At 40.6% G+C, this 24,328-nt stretch overlaps 1 protein-coding gene across 15 annotated transcripts in view; it reads right to left on the bottom strand.

The window, feature by feature from the left end:
- Positions 1 to 242: 242 nt before the first annotated feature.
- Positions 243 to 24,328, bottom strand: part of LOC135203189 (uncharacterized) — a 100,446-nt gene continuing 76,360 nt past the window's right edge. For all 15 annotated transcript variants that reach the window (XM_064232907.1, XM_064232911.1, XM_064232903.1 and 12 more), the window contains one exon: positions 243 to 6,101. In XM_064232907.1, coding sequence (XP_064088977.1) covers positions 892 to 6,101 — 5,210 coding nt within the window. In that variant the 3' untranslated portion in view covers positions 243 to 891. The remainder of the gene's footprint in view (positions 6,102 to 24,328) is intronic.

Here is a 24,328-nt window from a genome sequence, read left to right on the forward strand (position 1 = left end):
TGAAGTAATACATATAGCTTCCTTTTCAACTGACTGAGATTACTGAAAAATATAAGTGACCTAATTTTTTCCCACCTCACATTAAGGACAATAAAGCCACTAGTACTAAATAAACATACAACAAACCAGCCTGCTGTAGTTGCTTATGCTTAATCTTTTGATGAGGTTGAGATTAAAGGAAAAGCTTAGTATCCAGGAGAGCTTCTTGGCATAACCAGAAAGGATACAATACAAAACTGATATAAAAGAGACTTCTAATTTATTTCACATTTATAGAAAATATATAAAACTATATACAAAGATTTGTACACTCCTTTTACATAAAGAAATTATTTGGTAAAAATAGAGAAAGGGCATTCCTTTTTGATGAAACACAACTTACTTAAACTATATTTCACAACTTGAAGTATAAATGTATAGAAACCCTTCCTTTGAACCTCACTATACAAAAGAAATGATTTCCTCTGCACAAAAATCTTTTCAAACTTTCATAAAGGAATGGTTCTATACAACACGATACTACAGCTAAACGTCATTCAACCTAAATCTCAAACAAATCACTGGTTTTGGTTTTAATACCTAAGTGATCTAACATAAATTTGTTCTTTTGGCACTGGAAATGAAATCAAAAAATAAATTTGGTACAGAAAACACAATCCACACTGACAACAGTAGGCAAATCATTGCATACATACAGAGATCTTCCGTATACATATACTGTACAGTTCTTGCATTCTTGATGCATAAAGGGAAGTTTGTACATTTTCAACAAGAAAGCCTAATGCCACAATAGTTCATAAAAAAAGTAAACAGCATATCTTTCCAAGACCTATGGCAAAAAGACATCTACACCACCAAAATGATGGATCTCTGAAAGTCTATACTTTTCAATTACCTTGGCATATTGAGTGTTTTTGCAGGACCAAGAGAAAGCACATCACTTACTCCCCACTGCTGCAAGGTCATATGTCCATTTCTCAAGTTTTCTAGAGTCAACACAGGAATACCAACCACACCTCCAGCACCACGATTTTGCAAATTTGTTAACGGAAGGAAAGAGCGAATTCCGAGTGCTGCCATGCGCTGAACGTTAACTGGGTTTCTTAAGTCAACTAAAGGTATAGCAATGTCACCTGCAGATAGGTGTATTTGATGAAACTGTTGATAATGATGTTGCTGACCCTTCTGGGTTGAAAATCCAGCTGTACATAAGTGGCATTTGTAAGGCATACGGGACTGTGTGTGCTGTTGATGGACACGACTGTGATCTGCTAACAATCCTGCAGTTGGGAAGGATCTGTCACACTGGTTACAGTAATGACGGGTACTCTGGGAACCACTTGAAGGAACATCTTGGGTAAGATCGACTGTAGGAGGACGAGGGGGACGTTCAACATTACTGGCATTAGAGCTGCTGCCTCCTCTGACGGGAGCCTGTGGTACAGCAAAACCATCCCTGTCTCTCTCCCTAACACTGGCTTCTCGTTCTCTTTGAGTTGGAGGGTGAACAGATATAGCAGATGACAAATTCAATTCTTGTGCAGTGGGTAAACGGCGATCATCACGGCCTCCACCTGCACCCTCTTGCCGTTCACCAGCTGCGGGAGTGACAGTAATACCCCGTGAAGCTAAGAGATTTGCTACAGTCCCTGCATCAGCACCTCCTCTCTCCCCACGCTGAGGTTTGTCATTTGCTGATGAAGTTCGAACACTTAAAGTAATAGAATCACTCAAATTTATGGTTGATTCTGAAGTTGTTGGTGTTGTACTGCCCCGCTGATTGGATCCTGATCCTCCTTGCACATTTGCTATTACTGGTAACCCATCAGCTCTATTTGCCACTGCAATTATCTGACACTCATTATCTTTTTGACGGGATGGTACATTAATATCTTCACGCCTTGCATTTTTATTTGGTGAATGACTTGTAGCACCTAAAAGTGGTCTCTTTCCAGTACCATTTTGTTGTTGAGGACCACTTGGTCTTTGTCCTTGATACATGCCTTGGTGCATACGTTGTAATGGAGGCATCATTGCGCCTCTTCCCCCTGGTGCTGGCATCAAAGGAGGTGGAAGGATTGAAGACGTTGGAGGTCGACCTGGACCACGAGAGGGCTGGAGTAAAGACCCCTGATGTAAAGGTGGACGGCCAATCTGACCCATAAGAGGAGGACGGCCACGAACTCTCGCTGGTGGGCTAGGACGATATGGTAATCCAACACTTGGAGGCAAAGGAGCCCGCAAAGGACCAGCCATATTTGAGTTTGCCATATTGGTACCAGACAAATTTGCGTAACCACCTGTCCCTGTATAACCAGCTCCCTGAGGCCACTGGTTACCATATCTTGACATCATACCGCCCACACCAGCCTGATTATTTGTTGTTGGTGTCATCTGACTGCTAGTTGTAGGTGCCATTAAATTATTGGCAATTGTAAGCCGAGGTACTCCTGCTTGCTGTTCTTGTAGAGGAGAAGTGGCGGGAGGTGTCTGGCCCTGCATAAGAGCTGGTGAAGTAGCCTGAGTAGGACTAGTCATAGGGCTTGTTGCAAGAGCCCTAAATGAAGTATCAGTTGGGGGAGGTGTTGGATGGCCCCCAGATGATGTTGGTGTACCTGAATTGGAGCCTCTGGAACTAAGATGGGATGGTGTTCCAGGACCTCCACTGTGAGGAGATGGTCCACCACTGAGAGGTGACCCTTCTACCTGTCCTGGGTGTGTTCCCTGAGGCTGGCCACTATTATTCAGATATTCAAGTTCAGACAGTAAATCACTTGCAACACCAGACTGTTGCTGTTGCTGATGTTGTTCCTCCTCCGTCAGAACTCCCTGAACTTGGCCTGGGTGTCCTTCAACATTATTTTGTGCCTGACCAGAGTAGGAGTCATTCAGACATAACTGTTCAAAGCTTCCTTGTCTATCACCTTTATCAGGAGACTCTTGTCCTAGAACAGCTTGGCTAAACAAGCCATCTTCTCCATTACCTTCATTTACTCCGCCATTCACTTCAGGATTTGTGCCATCTTCCTTGTCGCCGCCATCTGCAGGGTATTCAGGATTTGATGTGCCATCTGCACCACTTCCCCAGCCACTTTCACCACCAGCATCAGCTGATGTAGCACCAGCCATAGCTGCTACAATTCTTGAGCCAGATTCATATTCACTAAACCAGTCACTAGTTGGGAATGACTCAAACTGAGGCTGGTATGTTGAGGGTGGTGCTTCGCTTGGGCCAGCACCACCAAACCCAAGGTCTTGATCACTGAAGTTATTATCAAATCCACTATTGCTGTTGCTATTCTGGTTATTGTTACTCCGAGTATTATATGGTCTGTGTGCATCCTCCTGATGTGGTGGAGCAGTGCTATCTTCTTCCTGATCCTTTTGGTGATCTTCGTGTCCCTCCTGAGATCCCTGCTCCTCCTGGTCCAATTCTTCTTGATGTTCATCACAGTCATTCCTAGATGGTGATGATTCACCTGGATTTTCTTCAGAGTCCTTCTGAAGATCAGAAGTCTGGTCTTCAACAGTCTCTCCACTACTTTGTCCTTCTTCACCAATGCTGTCTTCAATCTCTTCTTCACCTTCCCCACCCTCCTGATGTTCCACTTCCGATCCTTCTCGTTCTTCTAAACTCTTATGGCTCTCACTCATGCCCTCCTCGTTACTAACAATACGTACTTCTCTTCTTTTACGCCCTTTTCCCCGCCCCACTTTGGAAATTCTGAGTTTCAGTTTAAGCTCGGAACTTTTCTTCTTTCGGCGGGTCTCCACCTTGTTTCTTTTGTGGGCTTCAGGATTAACTTGAAGCAAAATTACTTTCAGAGTAGTTTGTTTAACGTGATTTAAATGATGTTTCTCAAATTCTGTTGTGTTTCTGAACTGCTTTATGCGACAGTAAACACATCCAAAATACTCTTTTCTTCTATAAAGTAGTTCCTTAGGTTTAGCACCTGATACTGCGGTAACTTTTGGTCGAGGGTCAGGTAATTTAGATAATACTATTCCCTTTTCTTTAATAAAAGCTGCTCGAGATCGGGCAACTGATTTTGGAGCTGCTCTGGCAAAATATTTTACCTGATTCCCAGAGGAATATAGAGAAATTCCTTTTGCTCTTAGCGATGCAACTTCTAAACTGTGAGATGATGAAGGTTCAGTCTTGGTTTCTGTAGTGGGAGTAGCAGTATCACTAGATTTTGAAGGTCCCTCAACTTCTGATGGTGAAGGAACCCCTTTAGCTTGGGAGGATGCTGGCTGAGGGCTGGCAGCTGATAAAGAAACTCCTTTTCCCTGCAGGAGTGATAATGGTGAACTTGCAGATGAGAGCGAAACACTTTTTCCTTGTAGAGACTCTATCTGAGATTTAACAGTTGCAAAATGCTTGGCATGCAGAGATGCTGGCTGAGAATCTGTCTCCGATGCTGTAGAATCTTCTTCTTCTTCAGAAAAATTGTCACTACCTGAATCTTCCTTTCCTAGAAAAGAGGAATCAGCTCCAGCTATTGAAATGCCCTTGGCCTTAAGAGATGCTATGGAAGATTCAGCACCAGTACCAGATATTGAAATACCTTTAGCTTGGAGTGAAGCTAGAGGGGATGCACCACTAGACAATGAGCTTCCTTTTGTTTGAAGGGATGTGTCAGCACTCGATATTGAAATACCTTTTCCTTGTAGGAATGATAATGGTGAATCACCACCAGATTTTGTAACACCTTTCAACTGGAGAGAAGTTTCAGCTCCAGATATGGAAATGCCTTTTGACTGTAGATATGATAATGGAGATTCACCCTCTGAAAGTGAGTTTCCTTTTGACTGAGAAGAATCAGCACCTGCAATGGAAATGCCTTTTGCTTGAAGAGAACTTAAAGATGACTCACTGGCACCAGATATTGAAATACCCTTTGACTGAAGAAAAGAAAAAGATGAATCCCCCCCTGAACCTTTTGGTTCTCCACTTGATATTGAAATGCCCTTAGCCTGAAGTGATGAAAGTGAGGATTCACTACTGCCAGATATTGAAATACCCTTTGCTTGAAGAGATGTTAAAGAGGTTTCACCACTACTGGATATTGAAATTCCTTTGGCATGGAGTGCTTTTAAGGGTGATTCTCCACTGGACACAGAAACACCTTTTGTCTGAAGTGATGCTAAAGATGAATCTCCAACGGACCGGCCTATTGATATTCCTTTAGCTTGGAGAGATGATAAGGATGAATCCCCTCCCGATATTGAAATCCCTTTGGCCTGAAGCGATGATAAAGATGAATTTCCTCCAGAAATTGAAATACCTTTAGCTTTCAGAGATGATAAGGGAGAGTCACTAGACTCTGAATTTTCTTTTGCCTGAAGTGATGTCAGGGAGTGATCACCACCTGATACTGAAATTCCTTTGGCCAAAAGAGATGATAATGATTCACTACCAGATACTGAAATACTCTTCCCTTTGTTAGGGGTTTCCTGGAGTTTATTTTGGTCCTCTGTACTGTCTTTTCTTTCACGTTGTTGGGCCCTATTAGCTGACTGAATAGAGGCACCTACCAAGTGGCTAGTAGTGATGTGCTCAGTGAGAGAGCTCTGACTAGGAAACACTGCTGGACATGAGTGGCACTTATGAACATGGACTTCTGCATGGAAGAGTGCCAGGTGGTCACGAAGGAGTTCATCATCCTGAAATGCTGCACCACACTCCCAGCACTTCCCTTTCTCCCCTGGTATTTGGTTATTTACAGTCTGCTTCTGCTCAGAGCAGACCTCTGAAGGTTGGGATTGATCATGGGGACGGTCATGCCCTTCTTTGTCCCCTTGCTGCTGCTGGTCCTCCTGCAGTTTTTCTCCGTTTTGCTTCTGCTGCTGCTCTGAGTTCAGCTGTGACTGGCTTTGTCCTTGCTGTTGCTGCTCAGAATACTGGTAGTTACTCTGGTTGTAATATTCTTCTCCTTGATAATATTGGTCTTCACTTTCAGAAGACTGCTGATAATAAGATTCTTGATCATATGACTCCTCCTCTTGCGGATACTGATACTCAGGATAATACTGATCCTGATACTGTTCACTCTGATTATACGACCAGCTACTGTTTGTTCCGGTGCTTGACGGTTCACCTGTAAAACAAAACATGAAATCCTTGAATTAGATAATGATATTCAAAAATAAAACACAGAATTAACATAACAGCATTTACAATGGTTAAATAGCAAATCAAAGAGCTAACTGTAATATTATGCAGTATCTCAATCATCCTCGTATTTGGTTTCGGTAAAACACAAACCATACTGACTTAATGGAAGAGCATATACTGTATCTTTATAAACATGATCTAAAAATTTGTAATTATCACTAATAACTAAATAATCCTTTAATATATCACAGCCTCTCATTTAAGTATTAAGACCTACAGGAAACACCTGATAGTAATTTAACCACAAGAAAAATTCCAAAACCGTAAATGTAAAACTACAAATTGGTGTTAAGAGTCTGCAGGTGCCATGAATCCAAAATACCCTTTGATTATCAAAGCTTTAAAATTATGGTGAGTAAACTACACAATTTAAAACACTCTGTAAAGAGCTGTAAAATAATAATAATAATAATAATAATAATAATAATAATAATAATAATAATAATAATAATAATAATAATAATAATAGATCAAAACATTCTGCCCATGCAAAAATAATTTGTTTACAAGTTCTACAGTTTATTCAAATAACCATAAATAACTAAATCCTACATTTGACCATAGAAACTAATGCTTAATAATCCAACTCTTCACCTAAACTTTTCCTGCTGCAAATGCTGATTAAAAGCAGATTTCAGGGCTTAACAACTCTAGTGTTTGCCAATACTCTTATAGGACTAAACCAAACAAGACAGCTGAACCAAAACCTATGCACATTATATCAGGGAATCACTTTACATAATATGGAAGCAAAATCTCAATTCTAAATAAAATCTTCAGCAAGGATGAACATTTTGTTGTTTCTCACATATAGAAAAATAAATGTCAAAGATTTGCGGTCATACAATGATGATTTTAAGGAAAGACAAAATAGTTCAACAGTCTTCAACATGTTCATAATCCACTCAAGACATATATAGTATATATATATATATATATATATATCTATATATATATATATTACTTATATATATAGATGTATGTATTGTATGTACGTATGTGTGTGTATAAATGGGGCTCGAGAAACTAGTCTCAAGGAAAATTAACAAAAAAGAAACTAATAAAATCAGAAGGGAGAATATGAGCATAAATTTTAAGGGGAACATGTTTTAAAAATGAATGAAAGAGGAGGAAACGAAAAAGGACAACTTTATCTCATGGTAAAAGAACCTATCGGAGAGAGGCAGTCTGAAGTGAATACAGCCCTAGGCTGACTGAGCAAGCACAGTACTGTGAAAATGTGTTGAATTCTGACGGCAGAAGGGAGCATACTGAATGACATGAGAATGGAAAGCTTCACTGTAAGTTTGATGACGCCAATTAAGAGACTGAGGGCTCAAAAACACAAAAACCTTGGTGCCAAGAATAATAATAAGACCTAGGATAAGAAATTTAATAGCTTGCACATTTTTTTCCGACAATGTGAAGGATGCTGATACTTGATGATAAAGCTAATTTGACTGGTTTGGTAAAAATGTTGGTCTGAGTGACGAGTCAATGATGGATTATGTCTCCATGACTAATATCTTTATGTGAGAAGTGATGCAAGAATTCAAGAGAAACCAAATCAGATGTAGATACAAAGTTGTCAAGTAACCACATCAGTGGTAAATACGGTAAAAAAAAAAAAGATAAAGCTTGTTATTAATGCACAGAAACTTCACAAAGTAGTGAAAGAGTCAGTTTATACTCAATGGAAAGAGTCAAGAGTATATTTCTTGACCTAATGTCAGGATATTGGGGGTTACTAGAAGCTAGAAAAATAAAGCGATGAATGTTTATACGGATGAAAGAATCGGTGCAGTAGCTTTATACAGTCACTAGTGAGGAAACAGAACAAACGATAGTACGATGAGAGACGAGAAGCTTCACAAAGTTAGTGAAGCAGGGAAAATAGCAGGTGTGCGAAAATTTTTGGGGAGGGACTTGGACAGTCTACGGACGACAAATCGGAAGGTATGAAGGTATTTTTAAGGAAACACCTTTATGGATGAGATACCGTTGAACGCGGCTGAAAAACGCGCAACTCAATAAGGGGTAACATACCAAAAGAAATAAAATCAATGCTCTATGAAATAAGACTTAAGTTAGCTTGCTCAAAAACGTATGCACCATGACTGCTGAAAGATGTTGCCAGGGATTAATATAGAATATGCATTTTTGTTCAACAGCTGAAGAACAAACATGGAAACAATATCCAAAACATGCCATGACAATAGACGAAAAATTCCTAGGACAGACAGGTCTCAAAATTCCTGGAAAATCTCGACACGTGTGTACCAAATTTTGAGCACGTAACGAAGCCTAGGTGGGTTTCTCATGAGGGAATGTCTAACCAAAACTCCCTTCTGAATAAAATAACTAAATCAATATATTTTTTATGCTGCAATTCTTATAGCAGTGCAGAGCAGTCATGAAGCCCTTTGCACCCACCTAATTCTCTCTCTCTCTCTCTCACTAACTAAAACAAAATACGTAGGTCTAGTATTCCAACCCAAATACCATTCTCTTAATCAGGCATTAGATTACCAGTTCCATGGACGACTACATGGAACTTGCCAAGGCGTAAGTTACGGCTATACGTAGATGACTACTACAAGCAAAGGCACAATTTCCAATAAACGATCAGTACACGGTAACGTTTAAAAATTTTTATTATAAAAAATATGAACTAAAATGTGTCAATTTCGCATTCTAAACCTGAAGCCCTACTGAAACAAAAACTCAGCCAGCAAAACAATAACATAGTTTCCTTTCTTATCTTCTCGTTTAGGATTAGAAAACTACGATAAAATTCATAATCATACGCCAACTTCATGTGATAAAAAACGTATGGTCTTAACGTTTATTTTGTATTTATAATTAGTTGGTCTTGAGTAAAAATATTAGATCGAAGGATGCTGGCTTTGGAATATACTTTGTTCAATACATACAAGCTCCCCAGTTACCAGACAAAGGAAGAGTAGTTCCTAAAGAACAACGACGGGAATTTGTTATACATGGTAACGAATTCTCCTCTCCACTAAATTCGTTCTCTCTCTCTCTCTCTCTCTCTCTCTCTCTCTCTCTCTCTCTCTCTCTCTCTCCCCACTGAATTCACTTCCCCCTCCGCAGTATAGACACTATCCCTGTCCAACTCCACTCCACCCGTCGAGATAAATTGAGGAATCCAGGACAGGTTCCAATTCGCGATTAAATAAATCAGTATTACTCACGTATCTTTAAATTCCTGTTGTGGCATTTACCGTTACCAAAATGAGTAAAAGTAAGGGGATGAAAATGCAGTATCAATGTTCACATAAGTCAAGCGAAATTCACGGGGATGAAACATAAATATTGGGAACATCTTTGGCAACCTGCAAGCCTTCGCCTCGCCAGCGTTCAATATGCCTATCCCACACAGTGTGACACACAAGACTTTGAACGTTACGCCAGACGAGCTTAAGGTGTCTTTTCTGCAAGAACGTCATCGTGCATGTTTTCCTATGGCTCTGGCACACAGCGATATCAAGTGGATAGATTCTGAAAAGACCAACACTTCAAAGGTTGGGCTACTCTAACTCACGGCTCTTCCCCAACGGGGAGAAAACCATCCCCAACTCGCACTTCAGGGTGTTTTCACTTAAAACCCTCCTCGAGAGGGACGAACTCTAATTGTACTCGAGTCCGAAACTGAACGTGAACTGAATTTCTCTCTTATTAGTCACAGTTCTGGGGTCTTACATGAAAACTCAAAAATTACTTAGGCGCACAAATCTTTCAAGATATTTAGATGAGAATACTATAACTCCTGTACAGATAACTCAAAATAATATTATAAAAATAATGAATATTAAATGCTTGATCGTTTACTGAACTTGGCCATCGAGTCAACTGGATTTACGGAATTAAATAGCCAATGAAGACTAGGATTCCAATGGCTATTTCGTCCAGATGTAAAAAGAAAAAACATTGAAACCGCATCACAGTAATAAATAAAAACGACAAAATAACAGACGGGGGAATGAATAGCTGTTTTTATAAGTCTCGAAGGAAAAACTCAAACATTGCGATTTCTTGGTATGATTATTAGTTACGTTTTATAACGTAATGGTAGATGAGGATAGATATCCTGCAAGTGATGGATATATAAACATCTGCAAATATATATATACGAATAACTTGATCACGAAGTATATAAAACGTGATGCTATGTATAAATAAAGGTGATGCCACCGTGGCATATATATATATAATATAATATATATATTATATATATATATATATTTATCTATATATATATATATCTGATATATAATATATATATATATATAGATATATATGAGAGAGAGAGAGAAAGGCTTATACAATAAAAGTTATATCGGGCAACAGAAGATCGTTATATACGGGGTTTTATCTCCGACCCTTTACGTAACCGGGAGGAGATATTACCTGTAATAAACCGTTCTTCCGTTCTCCCGCTCGTTTAAATATATATATATATTATATATATATATATATATATATATATATATAATCAAATTACCACAAGTTAAGCCACTGAAGGACAGATACATCGTCCTAGAATTCACAATATATATACTACAGACAGTACTGCCAAGCATACACAACCGCTTGTGAGACTACAGATCCACCCCTGACAGGCGTCAAAGATTGTGTGGCGATAAAACTCATTAGGGTTAGTGGTAGAAATGACAATATGTACTAAAGGGACAGAACGCAGGAGACTACAAATTCACACCTGATATGTGTCGAGGGGGAGGGAAAAAATTATTAGTACCACTGTTCCTATGCTGTTTACAAATAAGATAAAACACTTTTCCATACATATGTAAACAGATCACACATTTCCTCTGAAGTTATGGGATCAAGTTTATAAATACCTTGATTGATATTTATGTTATGGCCATAAAGTTCTTTTATGAAGCTAGATTCAATGATATTCCTTTCTAGTGCATTATCCGAATATGCTAACTTCTTCGGCCCTTCCCAGTTGATAGCATGATCGTTCTTACTTACATGTACAAATATTCCACTGTTCACCTTTGCACATCTCCCATATTTTTGTGCTGTTCTATTATCTTTTCCAGAGCTTTATATACTCGTTTAACCAATATGAAAAAAAGTCAAAAGACTTGCGTGGAATTTTATATACACGTCCTTTAGAAAGGTCTGGAAATACTTTTTACGTACTACATGTTTCACTGGTTTATTGTTCTTAAATGCGACATTAACCTTAAAATTCTTAAGAAAATGGGGGACATTTTTCATATTATAGAGTAATACAAGTAAATTTCTTGTGCTGTATAGTTTTTTTTTTTTTTTTTTGACAGCGTCTTTTTTGTCTAATACACAGGAAGTTTCGATTTCTTGCCCATATTCCTAATCTTGTCTATTTAATTATTAATATATTCCAGGCTAGATATATGCAATGCTGTAAAAACAGATGTGAACACAAACTTCTTAAACCTTACTGCTTTGACAAGATGAAAAATTGCACATAACAAATATTAGCAGATTTTCTGTAACACTGTATTTACGCCATTTACTATTTCTAGATATGGGGTCTAACTGTGCATTCCTTTTACTGTCAATTCCCGTTTCACCGTTGAATGACCTCATACGACCTACCGCTTGGTCTTTAGCGTAAATTCTATCTTCTACTCACTATTTCTACCTATTAAGGTGGCCTCACTAGGCCTTTTTTTCTCCAGCAGCGAGCCGTTGCTGCCGAAAATGGGACAACCGGGAGCTTGTAGCTCGAGATTTTACTTCCCAACTGGACGGGAAGCAGCGAGCACAAACCGCGAGCAACCGCGTAGTGTACACAAACAAGATGGCTGCTGATGATAGGATCTGCTCTCAGACCTTTGGCTTCACTTCTCCTGAACCACTCTCGAACCCACAAACGTTTTTGTTACTCTTGCATTCACGTAAGATTCTGAGAAAACACATCACTGCAGCACATCTTGCAACAGTCCGACAATTTCTGGGCGCCATGATGATATCAGCTGATCAATTTTGTTTACTTTTTCCTACTGCTCCTCGAAACCACGAGGTCCTAGTGTCACGATACAACACTTTTGCCTGCGAGCATTGGCTGGATGCTGGCCAAAACCGTGAGCAAGAAATGACTAGTGTGATTCCAGCTTTAGGCAATGCCTAGACGTCAAATGCACGGTTGATGTGAATCTACTATAGTCGCGTTGTCTAACGGGTTTTTATTGAATTCTTTTCGTTTTTCTATATATTCAGTTCTATTCAAAATTACCAGCACACTTGATTTGTCTGCTTAGGGCATGTGTCTATCTTTTTTCAGTTTATTGATGGCAACATAATCTTTCAGGGACGTTTGTGGTATCTGCCTTTTCATATTTCCATAAAACAATCCCTTAACTATTCTCACTTATTCATTAGTACGACCACTATTTTTCTCTTTTTTTTTTTTTTAGGCTTTCCACTCTGGTGGTACCACAATCATCCCTCAAAATACGGAGTCAACAATGAAGTTGTAGAGAGCAGTGGGATCACATCGCTAGCAGCACCGCAGCCTTTGTCTCCTTAGCCAGATGTGTGGGTCTATGTTCCACTTTTCCGATTCTACACAGATTAAACAGGCATGAGGGTGCTACACCCACATCCTGCATGAAATGTCCATGGGGCAGCATTAATGTGGTGCTAAGAGATATCCAATGGGGGACAAGAGGTTTTCGTGCTCTACCAACCAGGTGGTCCGAAGTAATCAGAGGAATTTATTTCTGGTGATAAAAATTAATTTTTCGATATAATGTGGTTCAGATTCCACAATAAACTGTAGGTCTCGTTGCTAGGTAAATAATTGGTTCCTACCCACATAAAATTATCTAATCCTTCGGGCCAGGCCTAGGAGAGCTGTTAATCAGCTCAGTGATCTGGAAAAACTATGATATACTTAAGCTACGAGATGTGTAACTCGCTACATGCAAAATGCCCTAACTTTACCAAGAATGAGAGTTCAAAGAAAAAGTTTCTATGACAACAGTTGATCATAGACTTATGGAACCTTTCACTTCGGGGTCAAGTACCTTTTCTTCAAGGATGGTATAAAGTCACTTTAACTCTGCCTGAGTTACCACTTACATGCTGAACAAAGTAAAGGAATGGGCGACGCTTAAGGAACCCTAAATTTGGATTAGTTACAGTACTGATGATGCAACAGTCCAAATGCAAGAAATGACAGACGGGTTGCTTGCTGCATAAAGGACAAAGATGGAGCTTGCTCTCATTCAGAGTCAGAAACAGAAGGTGGCTCTCTGACAAGCAGTTATGGGGAGGTTTAAGTTGTGAACCCTCAAGAGTAATGAACCCTACAGCAAGTCTGATACTGACAGGTCTCTGTCCGAGTTCTGAAGTCGAAATTTCTGAGCAATTATCAAAAAGATAAAAAAAATGCAAATTGTTTATGAGATGTCTTCCAGGCAGTGTAGAAGACAAAGTCTCTCTCAACATCCAGCTAAAAGACGTCTTCGAAATAATGTGAAAGCAACGTGAAAGGCAAAGCTTTCCCCAGCATCCGGTTACGAGACGTTACAACGCTTTCCCCGGCATCCGGTTACAAGACGCTACAACGCTTTCCCCAGCATCCGGTTATGAGACGTTACAACGCTTTCCCCAGCATCAGGTTACAAGGCGTTACAAAGGCTTTCCCCAGCATCCGGTTACAAGGCAATACAAAGGCTTTCCCCAGCATCCAGTTACAAGGCGTTACAAAGGCTTTCCCCAGCATCCGGTTACGGGACGTTACAATGCTTTCCCCAGCATCCGGTTACGGGACGTTACAAACGCTTTCCCCAACATCCGGTTATGAGACATTACAACGCTTTCCCCAGCATCCAGTTAAGGGACGTTACAAACGCTTTCCCCAGCATCCGGTTACAAGGCGTCTCTGAAGTAATATGAAAGGCAAGGTCTGAGCAAATTTAATTCAAAATTTTTGTTCAAGTGGTAAAATAAACTGTGCTTTTGACTCTGTGAATTCGTGGAATCCTGCTCCCAATATTCTCTACTGTGTAGTGATAAGTCCATTTTATTACTCTCAGTTGACTTTTAAGTCTCACCTCTAACATATTCTCACTCACTTCCCAACATCCATCTTAATGGAACAGAATATAAAATTTAGGTCAAAACACGAAGCGCTGGGACCTATGAGGTCATTCAGCGCTGAAAATGAAACTGAGAGGGGAAACCGTTTTGAAAGGTAACAGGAGGAGGGCAATTCGCAGTTGCGCTAAGAAACAAGTGTCAGGAGAGGGTAGACGCGAAGATGGAAGACAGATATGTATGGGGGGTATAGTAGAAGGAACGAAAGGAGTTGCAGCTAGGGGGAGAAGGAACCTTGGGAAAAACCTCAATGCATTCCCACAGTGCACCGCACGAGGTGCACTAACGGCACTAACCCCCACGGGAAAAATCCACCTCAATGAAGCATGTCGTTGATTCATCAGAACAAATTAATAGGAAAATATCCCCGTAGGAAGGTAGTGCCATCAGTGCACCTCATGCAGTTCACTGTAGGCATTACTGCAGGTTCTTTGCAGCTTGCATTCGGCCACTAGCTGCAACCACTTTCATTCCTTTTACTGGACCTCCTTTCATAGTCTCTTTCTTCCATCTTACTCTCCACCCTCTTCTAACAATTGTTTCTTAGTGCAACTGCAAAGTTTTCCTGCTCTTACGCCTTTCAACCTTTTTTCTACCAATTTCCGTTACACCGCTGAATGATCTCATGGGTCCCAGTGCTTGGCCTTTGGCCTAAATTGTATCATCATTTCAATAAGAAAATATAAGTTTGTCGACACTAAATCCACCCAAAACGATAAAATATTGAACAAAACTAAAGGGAAAATACTGCTTGAAACAATCATAACAAAATGTGGAGAAGCCAACTTATAATGTACATAAAAACAAAAACAAAACACGTGCAAAAGCAAATCAGAACAAAACATATAAAAACCCATTAAAACAATCTCTCTCTCTCTCTCTTTCTCTCACAACAAAGAAAAATAAACAAATAGATAAAGGAAAGACGAGACCATGCATTCCGGACCAGTCTGTTTACCCATTATGCATTATGGAATTATACCCTAACCATTCCCCAGCTCAGCTTTAAACTCTCTTTGCTATATCGGCCCCCTTGCATAAAAGAAAAAAAAAAAGCGTTAAATACCTTTTGGATGTTTTCATGTTCTTTTCATTTTAGCAATAGCGCGCCGGAGGGAAAGCAAACACACAGACGCACACACTGCCCTACTATTTAACAGGTTGCAATGCTCGTTAAAGATGCTGTGCTCTTTAAACAGATGTCACGGTCAAGGGCCGAATCACCTTATTTGCAGAATGTTTCTCATGAATGAATTACCGTTTTTCTTGGCGGCGCTTCAAATGCGTAGCTACGCGAGCGACTAACGCTTCATTCTTCGTTCAAGAGGGAACATTTTGAACGCACGACCACTGCAACTGAATTGCACGGAAGAGGTTATTCAAATTTATTGTTATTGACAATGAAGGTCTTCCTACGATGTGTTATCCCGTTCTTCGTTCCGTGCCTGGCATGTTAATTAACCTCCCGAATGACCTTCGAGAATGGCTCTAACCTGGCTTTCTAAGAAGTTTAATGGATCGGGCAATGGACCACCATAGTGAGGTCGGGAAACACATCTTATCGACGCAAAGAAATCTGGTGACAAGCAGAGAGAAGAACAGTCCTCCTTTTCCGACTGGGCCAAATTTCGAGATTTCTGACTTCCATTGAGCTCATCTGATCCAGTTCTCTTCTGTTTTTTCCGAATGCTTGGGTTATGGTTTGCTCTCTTAGGGTTGCGATCCATTCTTTCAACTTTCATAAGGACTGAATCCTGAATTACGATAGTCTCAAAGATACCAAAAGACAAAGCAAGTGCGTTCGGGAGTTCCATGTTACCGAGGCCGATGACATGCAAGAACTGAGCGATCATTTCCCCATTTCCAAACTCTATGATGTTATGAGCAAATCGGCATTCGTTCGATTTGGTTAATCATTTGATCATGAAATGACTTGGAAGTGTTTCAAACCTTGTCTCTCTTCCTGCCATTTGTAAGTGTTGGATTCTATCGAAAGCAGAGATATCAGACTGTAATTGTTAATTTCATGGTAGGGGGAAAAATCCAAAGATCAAGTTGCGTAACAGAATTGGTAATGGTGGCTAGAAATTCAGATCACTTCCCATACTTCAATCATCGTGAGGACTCATTCAAACCCGAGTGACCTTGAAATAACACACACCAATCTTTTCCCCCTTCGAGCATTTGCCTCTACTTAAGAGCCCCTGTCAATTAAGCCCAGAAGCAGCAAAGTGATTCAGTTTTAGCGGCGCCAGTGCCCTTGATATGTTTACTGCCGTGTTAAGGCTGCTGCAAGAAAAACGATTGAAATGAGTGCTGGTGATCCACACGTAAAAAGAAAGAAAAAATGGCTGAAGGTGAAAAATGCATTATGACGATGATGAAATACCTTACACAGGTGTCTGGTTCTCTGGAGCCGACGATGTTAATCACATTTAACCGACTTACGGGAACAGGTGATGATAATCTGGAATGCACATATTTATACTGTATATATACTTCGTCATGAAGTGGTCATTGGGGGTTGGGTCAGTCGCTAGACAATGTGAAAAAATAATAAATAAAAAAAACATCGACAAGTCATCAAAATGTCTGGTCTCAGTCAGTCATCCTTTCGTCTCCCATAGACTTTCCCAATAAGACTGTATATTTTCTCTTTACGAAGAGGGCAAATATTAATAAACAAACAGTATTGACTCTTACAACTTATTATCTCAACGACGGACGCGAAAAAAACAAATTTGCTCCAGTCAGCATGAACACCTTATTACCTCAATCAGAATATCCAGCAAAACTTCGGTACCAAGAAGGCGGTGTAACAGAAGCTCTTTCCTGCATATTTTAGCGAGTGTAATATTTCATAGTTTTGTACAATCGGAGTTGCGTTTCTGCACCGCAGGGATGACGCACAAGACAGAACTTCTATAACTTACTTTTTCACTCATTTATGCTATTTTGTGACGCGATTAAAGGGAATATATCCATAAATCACTGGCTCCTTTTGATCAGGGTTCGGGGCCAAGATGCTAAAAGATGCCAGAATCGTTTTGGTACGACACCACCAACCCACTACCGTCATAATGTTCACGACACGTTTTTGCATGTGTGCATTATTGGGCCCTTTTTTTTTTTGTACGTCCTCTCATGAGTCCCGCGAAATTCCAAAGGCCCATAAAAACCCTACTTTTTTCAGAGGGATGACACTCCATAGCTGACCACTGGCGAACGTGGCCAGCTGCTAATCAGTAACAAGTGTATCTCTATGGATATGGCAGATTCAGGTGTGGAATGACACCAATAGCGGGATAATGAATACGGCTCTCTTGTCACGAAGGGGGTCACTGTGTCGTTCACTACTCCACAATTAGGTGGACGGATCCCCCTGAACACTTGCGTAGCAATGGATTGTACAGGGTTAGACCGTCCCGTCGTTACTGCGCATATTTGTGAAATCATTGGTAGGTGGCCATAAAAGAAAACCAAGAAAAATAAATTAAGGGTCACTATAGGAATTGTTTGCCCACACCCATTCTCTATCTCTTTCACGACATTGTGTGAGAGGTCCCCGTTAATCTTCAGGTACTGGAAGGTAGTTTCCTTGTTGTTCACTCAGGTGGGGTCAAATACTGACTGCTGATTTTTTTTTACCTGAACCTCAGTTACATCAGCCACATGACGTCATGCGCGAGATTGTCCTATTTTGGTGAAAGCGGTCTAACCCTGTGCTCTATTAATCCTGACCTATACAGTCTGATGGAAGTTGGCGGCGGATTCCAGAATCTTCTCTGTGTACGGCCAGTTACTCCTGAAAACCAGCTCAGCCTCTCTGCACGTTTTGTGAAGACCAGCGTCCCTCTCGTGTGCAAATCTCCCCTGCACTCTTCAACCAGATCCTATTGGTCGTTTATTTTGCCTGACTCCCCGACGTCAATTTTAGGTGGACGGGAATAGTCACAGGAAAACAAAAGTCACAGAAAAAAAAAACAGAATAAAAAGTCACAAAAAAACTCATATAAATTTATGGGGCCGCGGGTAATAAAGTCACAGGGGGGAAAATTCACAATATTACTTGGAGGTCGTTATCTTTATGATTATTTACAGTCTTTTGTTTATGTTTATACGGAAATCCCCGACGGCCTTGTACTAAACGCGCCGATACAGGCCAGGCGGATACATATATCCTTGGGGGTCACTATTCTAATAAAGATAATAGTGACTTTTTTTACCTGGATTCTAATTTTAATTGCAGATATTGCATGAGAATTTCAAAACATGTATCAACTTGCTCCTTTTTTCTATTAATATATGCATTAATAAGTGAAGAATTATCTCTGGATTTAGGATGAGAGGAAATAAACTAATTGTTCATTTAATTATCAACGCAAGGAGCTTCATTTCACCGTTAAATTCTTTTGTATAATTAGTGTGGTCTCCACTGTATATTTTGTTCGCTTTGTTGATAACTTTCTGGATTATATACGCAGGGTAGGGAAACAGGGTCAGACGTGGACGAAATCATTCAAATTCTCTACCCGGTACCCGTGGGAATGAATAAGCATCCTTAGACCTCTAACGAATAGGTTGCAGCCAGTCAGGAGCTTTACTGAAGTACATGATAACATAAACTTTAAAAGCAGGCGTAGGCAACAGGGGAAAATAGGCGTCCTGGAGACAACGAAAGCATCTCTTGTCTGTCATCATATGAGTAAGACATCTAGGAAGGGCAACTTATAGTCTTTATTCCCCATTCAGTTTCAAATGTAACGGTTGGTACCAGCGTGTTTAAGTTATAGAAAAAAAAATTCCCCAGCTACTGTCTCAGAACAAAAAAATTTATCCAGGTATTTGAGCCAGATCACGTTTTGTGGTGATACGACGGAAAATTTGTCTTTCAAAATAATTTGAGCAATGGTTCGCTAGAAGAGAGAGAGAGAGAGAGAGAGAGAGAGAGAGAGAGAGAGAGAGAGAGAGAGAGAGGGGGGGGGGGGGGCGGAATGCCTGTATTACAAGCAAACTTTTGTTCATAAAAGTTTTATACCGGTGAACGAATCATAAAAATCGTTATATAAATAGTTTAACTAGTTTTGATGTTTTATCAATCCCAAGGGAAAAAGTCCGTACACGATGGTGATATACTACTAAGAAACGCTAACACATCGGCAATCGTGACTTTATTTAAAAGTTAAATAACATCTACGAATTCCCAGTCGCCGATCATTTGCACATAGTCTTATTTCCTGTCTACGTAAGCATTCATTTGACCCCGTACACAAAATGCATATTCTAGTAAATGATAAACATTAATTGGAGCATATTGATAATCCCAATATTCCCCCGTTCATAAAACAATCAAGCTAAGCAAAGGGACAAATGAACTCTTTGAAATATTCTCTCACTTTTCCTTTACTCAGCGGAAGGAAAGCACTGATGTATTAGGTCTCATTACTTTTATTATTATCATTATTGTAAAATATCTTTATTATCACTGTTGTAAAATATCCGCTTTTGTATAAATTTCTAATAATAATTTCCATCATTACTCAGCGAACGATGAACATCCACATTCAAATATATGCAGGCTATGAAGACCCTTGAAAAGCATTATTATTATATTCAGATGAAACCTATTCATATGGAACAAGCCGCCATTGACTTGAAATTCAAACTTCCAAAGAATATGGTGTTCATTAAAAAGAAGTAAGAGGAAATACAGGGAAATATAGATAGAAGAGATCCTACTTATAACAAACAGACAAAAATTGTTGAAAACGTATTGATAAACGTTCTAGCAAATTTTCCGAAACAGCTCTATTACCTGCTTCATAAAGAATGGAATGAAAACCAGAAAACTTTGAAGGCAGTACTTTCATGAGAGAGAGAGAGAGAGAGAGAGAGAGAGAGAGAGAGAGAGAGAGAGAGAGAGAGAGAGAGAGAGAGAGAGAGAGAGAGAGAGGTGGTCATTCTGGCCCATGGCAAATGTGCCTTCATCTCCTCCCCTGACGAACAGAGACTGTCCATGGCAGAGACAATGGTATATATTGAGGAGTTTGTGATGGATGCCAACCGGGGGACTCCACCATGAGGACTCCTCATTCCCAAGCCCAGATACAGAGGTTCCTGTTGCTGAAGATAACCGTTCAATGGGGAGAGAATTTTCAGTGAGAAAAGTACTTCTCCATAGTCATTCATCTCCCTCTCAGGAGGGCACACATGTTTCCTTAAAGCTTGAAGAGTTTGTTGTGAGATTTCAATCAACTTAAATACTCAACATTCTTGGGGTTTGATCATTATTATTGTTATTTTTTTGGGGGGGTCTATCATCCTCAAATTCGACTGGGTGGTATTATAGTGTGGGGCTCCGGGTTGTAATCCTGCCTCCTTTTCTTACTATGTGCGCTGTTTCTGGGAGCACACTCTTCTGCATGAGTCCTGGAGCTACTTCAGCCTCTAGTTTTTCCAGATTCCTTTTCAGGGATTTTGGGATCGTGCCTAGTGCTCCTATGATTATGGGTACAATATCCACTGGCATATCGCATATCCTTCTTATTTCTATTTTCAGGTCTTGATACTTATCCATTATTATTATTAGTATCATAATCCACATTAACGCTCGAATACACTAAAAATTCTTTGCCAGAATGAAAATCATCTCTCTAAATATCTATTCAAAACGTCATGAAACAGATAGTATATAGACAGAGTATCCTTAATTATATATGAAAATATGAAAGAACCTTTGTTATTAAAAATGCAATTCTCTGGCCTCAAATTGCCAAAGTAAGTCCACAGTTCGAGCAAATGGAAAAAAGATTTTATTCTTATTTTTCTCATTTTACAACTATCTTCATAATCACTGTTACGGCAACTGTGTTTTTTTTTTAACAATTCCAGAAACGGAAGTAAGATTATATTTCATCATTATCAGGCAAAATTCAATACTGCGAGATTACAGTAATTTCAAATATATGAAAAACAATATACAAGGAGACAATAGACAACAATCACCTTACAAAAGGAAATAAAATGCGAATAACCAAATGAATAAAAGATGTCAATTGAAAATGTTCAGCTTTTAATAAAGGGCGAACGGAAAAAACCGAAAACAAATGATGAACATTTCTTTTTCAGCCCTTGTTCGATGGTAAGCATAATTCAAAACTTGATGTATGGTCAGTTACATGAGAGAGAGAGAGAGAGAGAGAGAAAGAGAGAGAGAGAGAGAGAGAGATAAACGAACAGACAAAAATACGACAAGAGAGAGAAAATCCACGCCGCCAAAACCCAATATCATAAAGAGAAAATAAATAGCGACAAATCCCCTTCGCGAGGGTCTGGAGTCCTAGACCCTAGAGGAAGAAAATTGGCGAATCTTTGATAATTATGAGTCTGCCGCGAAAATGTTGGAAATGGAAGTCTGAAAAATGGGCAATAACAATCTTCCCGGATTCTCTTTGCTCTTCCTCGGGGCTCTCTCTCCATCACAGCCGCCGGGCAGCTAACAGCAGCAGAGCAACAGCAGCAGAGCAGCAGGAAGAGGCAGCAGAGCAGCGCGTCAGAGAGAGAGAGAGAGAGAGAGAGAGAGAGAGGCGGCAATCTCGTCATTGTCGGAAGCCCACTTCAACTTCCCATCACTGTCAAAAGTAGAAGCAGAAAACTTCTGCAGCTTTTTACCCTCCCCATCAGCACCCCCCCCTCCCCAACCCCCACCACCCGCCTGGCCCCAACCCTTCCGGTCGGTCCGCCAGGTCTCTCTGGAGGCAAACTAAGGATCATTTCTTCCCTATGGATCATCCACCTTGAAGCCTTGCTCTTTCCAGAGGCTGCTGCTGCCGCTGCCACTGCTGCCAGCGCTTGGCTGCCAGTCTGCCACTGCTGCCAGCGCTTGGTCGCCGCCGCCGCCTCTGCCGCAGGCAGCTTCAACGGTGAAGTTGGGATCCAATTTCGGGAGCTGGGATCAAATTGGTCTTCGCAGCCTTATCTCCTCTCCTCCCCTCCCCCTCCCCTCCAAGCCCGGCCATCACCGGAGGGCCCACCCCACCCCCTGGAATCCAGGTTTCCATGGCAACTGCGCCTGATCGATGCGTCGTCCCTTCCCTCCAAACATTTCATGATGAAGTTATTGGAATGATGGATCTCAGGGAAGTAAAATACGAGACCCATATTTTAATGGGGAAGCATTTGTGTACTTCTGGATCCCTTTCAAAGAACGCAGTTGTTAGCTTTGGGGAAATAATGACGAACTGACATGAAACGGCAAAAAACAACTCGAACTCAAAAGGCAATTACGTTGGGTTGTAAGGGATAGAATGTTGAGCTTCTGGGATACCAAGAGCTCAGAAATATTAAAGATTAGGGCTGCCGTAAAAGTAATGTTAGCAATTTGGGAAGTTCAGGCGGCCTTATTAGTTTCCCAGCAATGTTACTGGCTCGCTCCTCCGGATCTCGGCGTCCCCATTGGTTGGCTGGAATCTCCAGCCACGCCCCCGACGGTTCCGCATTGGACAGAATTCCCATTACGAGGTTGCCCATTATTTTTCAGCCCTTATTGAACATGCTCGTGTTTTATCCAGAGGGGAAAAAACGCCAACAAAATTTTCAAAATTGTCGAGGATGGAAAATTCTCAGGGAAAATTTTTGTTCTGGGTTAAAATTAATGCCACTGGTGCAGCAGAGGTTCCGTGAGCCTTTCCAAAGCCCTTTCTGAAAATAAAGACTCAAGAGAGACAGACCCTTTCTTTCTTCCCTATTGAAGATGGAACAGAAAGAATGATGCTCTCCACTCGCAGCGCCAGAGTGAGGATATATTGCAGGATGTTCAGAGTCATTTATGAGCCCATTTCAGAGAGTAATGGTCTCTCCCTTCGACTGAGCCGTCGACGTTGACGCACATCCCATCCCCTTCTTCGACCCCCCCCCACAACAACCCCAACCCCCTGCCTTCAATTCCCCCGCCTTGAAATTGAGAGCATAAATCTACCAGACGCCACAGATCGATAGGATATGTGACCGGGGTTGTGGGGTTTTGACTGACAAACCAAACCAGTTCTCGACTGACTGTACTACTGAATCTAGTAGACCCTGAGATTTCTGTGGCTAGTGCACTTTCAGCCCCTACACGTCAATACAAAGGGTATCATCTCTCTCTCTCTCTCTCTCTCTCTCTCTCTCTCTCTCTCTCTCTCTCTCTGATGTCCTACTCGGCCAACCCTCTGCACTTGCGCAAGGAAACACCCCGGGTGTTCGCACCAACAAAAGGAGCCTTTGGAAATATCGTCCAACTCACAAGTATACTTCTTTAAAGCCCTAACATTCTTAAAAGGCGCCTTTTCCTTTCCTAAATAAACCTCTCACAGCCCAATGATCGCAAAATATTCGCTGCCGAGTAAATATTGCCTTCTGAAAAATACCTCCCCGACAACCCCTTCTTCCCCACCAGCCCTCAAGAACCAAGTTGATATGAGTCATTCCACACAAATTTCATTCCTCCCACACTCACGACTGACTCATATTGCTTTGTAGCAGCTACAACATACAACCCTCGGTACCGTTATTGGAACAGTGAAAACTATTAATTATGTAAACACTAATCCCCCTCCATCAGCGAGAAAATGTTATTGTGTCACGCCAAGGAGAATACGGCTTCAGGAACACTGAGGCATAATCATAGTTTGTGTTATCACCAACTTCAGCCCACAAGTATATTCAATCACTCCTCGGAAGAATTACGAAATTTACCATTCAATTTTGTTATTATTCATTATTAATATAAAAGTTCCGGCGAAAAGTAATAGCAACTTCCGAGGAACAAAATAAAAAAGGACAATGAGACTGAAAAAAAAGAGAGAATATTATGAGACTCGTGGAACGTCTCACTCTGACAACACTGAACTGACGTTCGTTCTCCCCTTGTGTGCTGACGTCATTTCCGGTGATACAGCGACGTAATTGCGAAATTACTGAAGTGAAACAGTGACTCAAACAAAGCTCGCTAGTGGCTGTCCTTGTCACTAA

This window comes from Macrobrachium nipponense, chromosome 33 (assembly GCF_015104395.2).
Source record: "Macrobrachium nipponense isolate FS-2020 chromosome 33, ASM1510439v2, whole genome shotgun sequence".
In the NCBI taxonomy this organism is placed as follows: Eukaryota; Metazoa; Arthropoda; class Malacostraca; order Decapoda; family Palaemonidae; genus Macrobrachium; species Macrobrachium nipponense.